We start from the raw sequence: 10,248 nt of genomic DNA, 5'->3' as shown, positions 1-10,248 counted from the left end.
GTGATCAATGGTCGGCACTACAACAAAGGATACTACCTTACAGACGGTATCTATCCAAAGTGGGCAACATTTTTGAAGACTATCTCGAACCCTAGCATCCCCAAATTTTGCGAGTTTGTCAAGAAACAAGAAGCTTGCCGAAAAGACGTCGAGCGTGCATTTGGTGTCCTCCAGCAGAGATTTGTTGTCGGCCGGTTCCCCGCTATGACTTGGTCCAAAGATCAGATGTGGGAGGTGATGAACTGCTGTGTGTGCCTACACAATATGATTATTGAAAATGAGCGAAAGCATCCGGTTCCTCTGGCTGAGCAAGAAGCACCATATGAGAGAGAGGGTTCTCTTGCACGGCCTAATCACCGAGTGCCTCCATCATGGGCCGCCTTCATTGCTATGCGCCGGGAGATTCGAGACTCTACAATGCATCGACTCGCTGCAAGATGATCCGGTGGAGCACATATGGAGGCTCCGAGGCAACGCCAACGCCGACGCCAACTAGTCTGTCTTAATTTGTTTGAAAAATTGTGAAATTGTGTGCTTCATTTGTTTCAGCACTTGTTAAACATTGTACGATTATCGCCGAATTTGTTTCAGCAATTTTCGTACTCTTGGTCGCCGAACTTGTTAAATTTTATGTTAAATTTGTTTGAAATAGTCAAATGGTCGAGGTTGGGGGTTTCTGCCGGGGGACGGGCTGGAACTTCGGCGCTCCCCAGGCAAAATCTTCCTCCAATCCGGACGAAAATTTCGCCGGATTTGGGCGTGGGGCGCGCCAACGAGTGGGGATGCTCTAAGAGTCCTGCCACCCTCGCAGAAGAAGAAAGTGGGCAGGCGGCAACATCGATGGGTTTGGGCACAGGACCCGGAGGCGCACTGGCCCACACCCGGAGAGGGAGACCAAGTCCAGTAGTCCACCTCGACAAGCTTGTCGATCGCCTATGCCACGAGCTCAACGACCGAGTAGTCCTGATCTACCTCATCTGGAACTTTTTTTTGACTACGCCCGTCCGTTTGCGTCTGGGTATGCGCCAAACGGTGCGACCCATATTATTTTTTCAACATTTTTTTCATAGCTCGAATGCAAGAAATGTACATACGGAAAACAAGAAGGAAGAACAAGTCCCTAAACTACTCCCCAGCTTCTCCGGCACCGTCGTTGCCTCCCTCCCTCCTCCCTAGCTTCTCCGCCGCCCGCCGTGCGGCCACCAGAGCTCGGTGGGCCACCGCGTTCTCTAGCAGCTACTGCCGCAACACCTCGTTGGCGGCATCCTCGGCCTTCTTGAGCGTCTCGAATGACTCGACTGAAGCCCTCAGCTCCGTCGCCTTCTCTTCCGGGTCAGGCCCGTCATAGTCCCACTCAAAGTCGGAGTCGTCGGAGGCGTCCTATGCGGCTGCCTCCTCCCTGTGGCGTTCCTGCTCCGCGTCGAACTCCGCGTGGGCCACCCGCTCCTAATCTGCATCCTGTTCCGCGTCAGCCATGAACTTTGCGTCCATGGCCGCATCGATGACGTTGTCTGCGCTATCGTCGTTCTTCTCGTCGGAGCTATCGGCCGGGGGAGGTGGAGTCGGAGGTGGAGACGTTGTAGCCTGGCCGTGTCCACTTCTACTCATGGCAAAGGTGGAGGACAAGCGCGAGGCGGCGCCACGGTGGAGGTTGTGCGGCGTCTAGGGTTTGTGTGTGAGGAGATGAGATGAGGCAGCCGAGCGCGCACCCCTCTTTGTATACGTCGGAGGCAGCCGAGGGGCACGACACGCGTGGCATCGCCATTAGGCATCGCCATTAACGTGGCGCAGACGCCGAAGCGACGCCTCGTTGCCAGTACTAGCGCCGGGTCGCTACCATGCGGGTCCGATGGAACGTCCGCCCAGACGCGAGCGGTCACGCGGCGCGACCGCGCAACCTCTGCATAGACGCATCCGAGACGCATTTTTGGAACAAGTTTACGTCTCCGCGGACAGCCCGATCACTATGCGTCGAGCCGCTGGGCCTAATTACACACGCATTTTCGACCGCGGTCCTAAACGGTGGCTCCCCAAGTGCTCATGCACTGTCATCTAGGAGGTGCTATACACTGACCGGGCTGGTGCGGATGGGGTGCCGCACACCCCCCGACCTAACGGTTGCGTAGTGGGCCGAGGCCCATCAGGTAAGTTCATTTTTTATTTTCTTATTCTTTTCTGTTTACATATTTTCATTTTTAAAAGGAAGAAATATTTTTAAATCCGTTTATTTTAAAATCCGAATGTTTTAATTTTAGGATTTTTTTAAAAATATATTTCAAAAAAATGTTCAATATTTTTCCAGAATATAAACATTTTTTGAGATTTTTTTTAAATTTGAACATTTTTTGAACATGAACATATTTTAAATTTGAACATTTTTCGAATATGAACATTTTTCGAATATGAAATTTTTTTCTAATACGAACAATTTTTCAATTTTGAACATTTTTTAGATTTGAACATTTTTCAAATTTAAATATTTTTTAGTTTTGAACAATTTTAAAATTTGACAGTTTTCAAAATTGAACATTTTTAAATTTGAAAGAAAAAGGAAAAACAAAACAGAAAACAGAAAACAGGAAAAAGAAACAAAAAAAGAAAGAGAAAATAATAAAACAGTAGACGAAAAAAGAAGAAAAAGCTTAAATGGGCCGGGCCCTATACCCGATCAGAGGTGTGCGGCATGCCGTAGGCGCCGACCTGATCGGTCTATAGGATTTGCCCTGTCATCTTGACCTCCTCTAATGTGCTCAGGCACTGTCACCACTTTTGGCTAGCCAGATAATTGAAGTCCACATCACCTTCTCCCTCCCCCGACCGCTACGCCGCCCGCCACCGCCGCAGATCTAGGGTTTCCCCGCTCGACTCCGACCGCCGCTACCGCGACCCCAAGTCCTCCGACGACAACGGAATGATGAAGTCTGGAAAGGTCGACGACCGTCCTCCCCGACCCGCTAGGGTTTCTAATGGGGAGGAGGAAAATGACCGCAGGACGAGGCGCTCTAGGGCTTCTGACGACGAGAAGGAGGATGACCGCCGGCGGAGGCGCGCTAGAGCTTCTGACGACGAGAGGTATGACCGCCGCAGCAAGCGCGGCCCCGGCCGCCACCACCGGGACAGCCGGCGCCGGCGGAGCCCCAGCTCGGATTCGGGATCCTCCCCTGATGACCGCCACAGCCGACACCGCCGTGATGGGAGCTCGAGGCGGCGGGCTGAGGACCGGGGCAGGGAGGAGCGCCGGACGAGCCCAGAGCGGAAGGAACCGACGCCACCATTGCCACCGCCACCGCCATTGCCGGAGATGATTCCCGGGCGCACAGGAGGTGTCTACATCCCGCCTTTCCGCATGGCACAGATGTTGCGGGATGTGGAAGATAAGGCGAGCCCTGAGTATCAGCGGCTCACATGGGACGCTCTCAAGAAGAGCATCAATGGTCTGGTTAATAAGGTGAATGGCACTAACATCAAGAATTTAGTTCCCGAGCTGTTAGCTGAGAACCTGGTTCGTGGGCGTGGACTCTTCTGCCAGTCATGCATCAAGTCGCAGATGGCCTCACCGGGCTTCACAGATGTGTTCGCTGCGCTTGTCGCAGTTGTGAATACCAAGTTCCCTGAGATCGGACGTTTGCTTCTTGTTCGCGTTATGCTCCAGCTCAAAAGGGCATATAAGAGAAATGACAAGGTAAAGTTATCTCTTCCTTTCTTCTTTCTTTCAACCTTTTCATGTTAAAATTGTATTCACTGGCTTGAATATGACTTACGGAAGTACTTGAGTTCATTTCTACATTATGTTCTTGTATGTATAATATTACACCCCAACCATTGTTATAACTTGACTATTTATAGGATGAGCTATTGTGATTATCCTAGACTCCTAGTATGGAAGAGGAACACAGTTGGTTACTGCAGTTGCAGCCAAACCCATTATGAAATGATAGTGCAATTTCTAGTCTTTGTCGTCCTTTATTATTTACAAAGGGCGAGCTTTTACTTGTTAAGGATTTAACTATAACATCAACACTTGGTTATAGATGGGCTTATGAACCCAAAGCATACGCTGTGTCCACAGTTACATAGGGTAAACTTCTAGTTCGCATTCAGGATTCAAGTATAAGAAATTATGAAAAAGCTTGATGATGGGGTTTTATGCACCCAGGTGTTGCCTTACATGTACAGAAGATGAACGTTTACTTAATTTCAGAATCCTATTATCCGAGTACAAGACTTACTGTAAATTGTTGTAGAGTTGGGACATGTGATCCTGCTGATATTTGTATTGCGTGCACTTCAGTTTTGAATTTCTGCACAAAATGCTTACAACTGCTCTTGTTGGTTGCAGCCCCAATTGCTTGCAGCAACCAAGTTCATAGCACACTTGGTTAATCAGGTAGTTGTGCATGAGGTCGTGGCACTGGAGCTTCTTGCTGTACTTCTGGAGAATCCAACTGATGATAGCGTCGAGGTGCATAGCTTGGTTCACTTTTCCTTTTCTCGCGTGCATAGCTTGGTTCACTTTTCCTTTTCTCATGTGCATACGCCTTTGTATGTAGTACCGATATTGTGAACATATGTCTGAAGCATGGTCATGTGTCTCTGACAGGTGGCAGTGGGGTTTGTGAAGGAATGTGGAGCAATACTGCAGGACTTAACTCCTCAAGGACTTCATGGTGAGTTAAAATGAGTACTCCCTCCGTCCCATAAAGGATGTCTTAGATTTGTCTATTTTCTTTTCTAAATTTAGATAAACCTAAGACATCTTTGATGGGATGGAGTATTTATTTTAACACATGGCTTTCTAAACCTGTTAGCTTACACCTTTTTGTGTACCATATATTTTTGGTTTGAGACATTGCCATTGTGCTATCAGTATTGTGACATAGGTGGTATAAATTATGCATCAGCTCTATTTGTCACCTAGAGGATTTTAGCTTGAAAATGTCATGTTTGTGCATTTAGGTCAAACCTGTAAGATGATTCACTTCAGGATACATTGTTCTGGATCTTGCTCTTCTGGAAAATATTTTCTTCATTTGATGTGCTGACACCTAAATATTTAGCCGGTACGATTTCTTGAGGTTGGACATGTGGGAAACATAAGTTGCAAACCTAGAAACAAAATTAGGCCTTTTCAATTTCAGTACAGATGTGTTCCATTTATGCAGAGGCATTGGCTCTGGATTTATTGTTTTCACGGTGAATTGCAAATCTAGTCGAAAAATTGTAGTGATAATATGTTCTTCCAAGTTTTTTTTTGTGTCAGTCAGTTGTTTCCTGCGCACTTGCACTTCAGGTGCACTTCAATATTTTTGCAAATTTTGTTGAGATGTATGTTAATTGTTTATTTTTGTAATTGACGGATTAACCACACAATTTATGCATGTCTGGAAATTTATGATGAGTGTCAATGCAATAACTGTATAGTAGGTAAAATAGATGCTCAAGAGTTAGCACTCAGCACTCATGAATTATAAACTTCTCCACTACCGAATCTACCACTTTTTTTAGTAGTGGAGACTTGTATCCCTTTCCCATATGCATTTCTTGTTTTTGTTGGGTCTTTGACTCATTTATGACATCGAAAAATCTGAAAAGCATCTGTTTCTCTTGGTTGTGTTGACTCTTGATTACTTCTAAAAACTGAAAAGCCCTCTGTTATGGGAACTGAACTAGTTTATGGTTTCAGGCTTTAATTTTAGAATTTCAAGCTAGTGAAGGTGCATCTTGATTCTTGAATCATATAATTAGTCAAATGCCCCTTAATGCTTATAAGTTTCAATCTTAACAAAACGGAAAAAGAATTTGATGGATGAAGTGAGACTAGAGTGCAGTGCTCTTGGAGCGTGCCACATTTTTTTATTGTCCTCGTAGTACATGCGAAATTTATCTATTAAAACTAAAATAATGAATCTTAATATTAATGTTTTACTAATGAATACAATTTCAATTCCTTGAAACTATTAACTATACCATTTTCCATATTTCTTGTGATCGAATTGTTTCAAAATCCATCTTTATTTATCTCGTGGTGATTTTTTTTATCTCTTTGATGCTTTGTATTAGTAGTTTCCACCTTTATTTGTTTTAGTTCCCAATGGTTTCTCAACCCTCACTCTATTTATGCAGCTATGTTTGAAAGATTTCGAGGCATTCTTCATGAAGGTGAAATAGATAAGCGTGTGCAGTTTCTCATTGAAGGCCTTTTTGCTATTAGAAAGGCTAAATTTCAGGTAAATTCATAGTTGTCCTAGCTGGTTCCTTTTTTTGCATGCACATAACAAATTATGACTATATGGTTTCCTTGCCTTTCTAAAGGGTTTCCCGGCCATCCGTCCAGAACTGGATCTTGTGGAGCAGGAGGACCAATGTACTCATGATATGTCCTTTGAAACTGAGCTAGACCCTGAGACTAACCTAAGTAAGTTTTTTTTGGCTTCCTTCAAGGGCATGGTGCTCTGTTACTTTCATGACATGAGTGAAGAAACTTACACTTTTTTAAGGCAAAGAGCTGATTTTTTTCAACCTGCAGATGTTTTCAGAGTAAACCCGAACTTCGTTGAAGATGAAAAGGCTTATGAGAGCCTAAAGAAAAGTATCCTCGGAGATGAAATGGAGGAAGATGAAGAAGGGTCTGATGATGCTTCTGATGACGAGGATGAAGAAGAATCTGATGATGAAGAACAGATGGAGATAAGAGATAAAACTGAGACCAATCTTATCAACCTTCGGAGAACCATATATTTGACAATCATGTCCAGTGTTGATTTTGAGGAAGCTGGTCACAAGCTTTTAAAGATTAAACTTGAGCCTGGTCAAGAGGTAAGCACTGTACTTAACCTAATTTTTGTATCTAATGTTGACAAGTCACCTGTTGATTGCCTTGTTTATGTGGTTTCTATTGTTTCCAGCTATACAAAGCCTTCAGATTCAAATACATGCATTTTGTAATCAACAGTAATACTAGGTTCAGTACCTGATTTTGACTCGTTTACCAGCTTCAGTACAACTTCTGTGTGATCCTTTTTATGCTCCTACTTTCAGCTGTGACAGTTTAGATCCTCAAATACATGATCCTATTAGGGGGAATTGTTACGAAAATACGAAATGGTGCTGAGACCACATGCATTTGGGTAGTTTTTTGGTGCTGGACGTGCGAAGAAAATTGTATGCATCGTGGGTGGTCAATGCATCACCTACCTATGGTTTAGGCACCTTTCATTTTGTTTTGTCTTATTGTCTTAACTTTGTTGGTTACAGTGAAATGTTTAAAAGAGATTCTACTTTAATTTAATGGAGTTATTCAGGCTTACCATTGTAATATAATTGATAAAACTCCATATTATTCTCAAGTTCTAGACTTCTAGGCATGATTCTTTGAATTGTTCCTCTGTACTACACACTAGCAATTACACTAAAAGGTAAACACAACCAATAGTGTGACTGGGTAGCATGGCATAGCTTTATGTCTGGCCATAAATCCTGGGCTTGGGCCTAGAATTGTTGGCCCGATGGCCGGGCTGGGCTGTGCCTGGGTAGCCCGGAAACACGATTTAACGAAGTGGCCCGGCCCGCTGGCCCCACAGCCTTTTTTGACTGGACCGGGCCTGGGCTTAGCTTTCCTGCCTCGGGCTTTTCTTGACCCGGCCTGAAGCCCAGCCCGACATATGCCCAGGTTTACATAGCGTTCACAGCAAAAAATAAATAGAGATTACTTGTTCTTTCCCTCCATGCTTAATTAAATCAGGGATATGAGTCCTTCCATTTATAGAAAGTTCATGATTAACCTGAGTGGTATGTCAAGCTTTTGGATTAAAAAAGGTCACTTTTGGAACTAACATTTGTCTGTGTTTAGTTGTTTCTTAACTGATCAATGTATGCGTTAAATTGATTCATCAGAACTTGGGCTAAGTTATTTCTCCTTATTGTTTAGATTGTTAGGTCTTCCAGAATGTCTAGAATTAATGATTTGTACTGAAATGTTTGTAAACCTCTGAAAATCTTTGAAGCAAAACAAAACTCTTGTACGCTGCTGGGTTGGTGCTAGGTTGTACTCAGTAACATTCCCAAGAGCAACAAATTCAATGCTGAAGAAGCTTCTTTATGTCAAGAATTCGAAACTAACATGCTTAATGCCAAACTCTTTTTCTGAATGTACATGTAGTCAAATTGATCTGTTCTGTTTTGTCAGAATACTATTGTCTGGAGATCCTTTTTTGCATCCTGTATTTTATTCATGTCTTCTATTTATCGCTTGTTGCTGAACTGCAAAGGATGGTATTCGCCCTAAAGCTAAATCTGTTGTTTCATTTGACAGATGGAGCTGAACATCATGCTTCTCGAGTGTTGCAGTCAAGAGAGAACTTACCTTCGATATTATGGCTTATTAGGACAACGGTTTTGCATGATCAATAAAGTTTTTCAAGAGAACTTTGAAAAATGCTTTGTGCAACAGTATTCGATGATACATCGTCTCGAAACAAATAAGTTGAGGAATGTGGCCAAGTTTTTCGCACATTTGTTGGGGACTGACGCCCTTCCTTGGCATGTTTTGGCTTACATCAGGTTGACAGAGGAAGACACCACATCGTCTTCCCGAATTTTTATAAAGATTCTTTTCCAGGTATGTTGTGAATGTGCCACTTAACTTTTACTACATGACAATATGTTCTTCACAATATCAGACCATTGAACTACTTGCTTCATTTGCAGGAACTGTCAGAACATCTGGGTATACGCTTACTTAATGAGAGACTTAATGATCCGAACATGCAAGATTCCTTCGAGTCAGTCTTCCCGAGAGATCATCCGAAGAATACTAGATTCTCCATAAATTTCTTTACCTCAATCGGTCTTGGAGGTATCACAGAGAGCCTGCGCGAGTACCTGAAGAACATGCCCCGGTTTATAATGCAGCAACAGAAGCCTGCGTCATCTGAGTCGGAATCAGGTGGAGAAAGCTCTGATTCAGGATCTAGTTCCGAGTCAGAATCAAGCTCCGATGAGAGTGGCAAGAAACGGAGCAAGAGAAGGAAGAGGAGCTAAGTACAACTTCGCCCGTGCTTACTGGCTGCAACTGTATCGTCAGTTTTGTTTAGATCAGCTGCCTAGTTGGATCATTGTGTGCGCATGTGTACTGTCAGATCTAGCTGTTGTTGCCTGTTACATTCAGGAATCAAGCGTAATCAGAAGTATTAGACGGCCTTGATGATGTGGGGTGACTTGTCAAGGCAACAAAAGCCACTACGATCATAATACAGGCAGTTTTTCTTCATAAAATTTTAGACAGTGTGAGTCTTGTATCTGAAGTTTGTTACTTTACCGGTCTATATGTTTGTTACAGCACTGGATAATTTGTCTGTTTTAAAGAGGTTCCGAAACTCTTGATACCTGAATGGATAGATTTTGATTCTTCGAAACTTATTTTGCCAAACCGAGGATGGAGACAGATATAGTAAGCTTCATGGGAATTGGGAAACAATAAATCTGACCACCCTTTGGCCTTTGCAAACATGAAGGGTGGCCGTAGTTGGCCGACGGAGCAATGGAATTAGAGCAATCAGGTGCAGCAGCAGCTCTTTTATTTGTTTTGGCAAGTGATATGAGTTGTACACTTCGTCCCGAACCACCAGATGATATGCCATGCATGCTTCTTGCCGTGTTATGTGCATTAAGTATTCTCTTAAATAAAAAAGGATAACAAATGTAGTACCAGCGTCGATTCCTCAATAACTCATAAACCCTGCTATTCCTCCCCCAATATTACAGACAGTGGCTGGCGCGAGTTCTCCTTGCACATAGACAACTCTTCATTTTTCAGGATCATGTAAGAATCTTCACGTTGGCCTTGCTGGAGCGCCTCAGCGGAATCTTGAGGTCGTCAATCCAATCGACCCTATACTTGTTGTAGTAGATCTCGACGTCTTTGAGGAAATCCAAGCTGAGCTTCCGATTCCTCCACTTCAGTTTTCTCTTGCATGGGCAATGTCTTTTTTTGAACAGAGAGGACCCGAAGGCCCCAGAAGCTGCATTAAACCGAGGCAGTTACAGACCAATTTACACACAGGACCCCAAGAAATAGGAAAATTACAACTGCATCCTAGAAATAAGCACATCGGACCCTAAACTGGAAAGGGGAAAAACGATCAGGTCCTTGGTCACCGCCATTGTTGGAGCTCCACTGTCGACCACCATCCGCACCTCCGGGGACTACGCCACTTGGAGTGCTGGTGATGTGCGCTGTCGACAAGGAGC

At 43.9% G+C, this 10,248-nt stretch overlaps 1 protein-coding gene across 1 annotated transcript; it reads left to right on the top strand.

Moving 5' to 3' along the window:
* The first annotated feature begins 2,774 nt into the window (after window positions 1-2,774).
* On the top strand, window positions 2,775-9,413 carry LOC124701810 (pre-mRNA-splicing factor CWC22 homolog). Its single transcript, XM_047233905.1, has 8 exons — window positions 2,775-3,682; window positions 4,340-4,462; window positions 4,601-4,667; window positions 6,124-6,227; window positions 6,313-6,415; window positions 6,527-6,816; window positions 8,312-8,617; window positions 8,707-9,413. The coding sequence occupies exons 1-8, from the start codon at window positions 2,912-2,914 to the stop codon at window positions 9,037-9,039; spliced, it is 2,097 nt and encodes a 698-aa protein (XP_047089861.1). The 5' UTR covers window positions 2,775-2,911; the 3' UTR covers window positions 9,040-9,413.
* Window positions 9,414-10,248: the final 835 nt, after the last annotated feature.

This window comes from Lolium rigidum, chromosome 3 (genome assembly GCF_022539505.1).
Source record: "Lolium rigidum isolate FL_2022 chromosome 3, APGP_CSIRO_Lrig_0.1, whole genome shotgun sequence".
In the NCBI taxonomy this organism is placed as follows: Eukaryota; Viridiplantae; Streptophyta; class Magnoliopsida; order Poales; family Poaceae; genus Lolium; species Lolium rigidum.
This window is presented reverse-complemented; position numbering and strand designations above follow the sequence as displayed.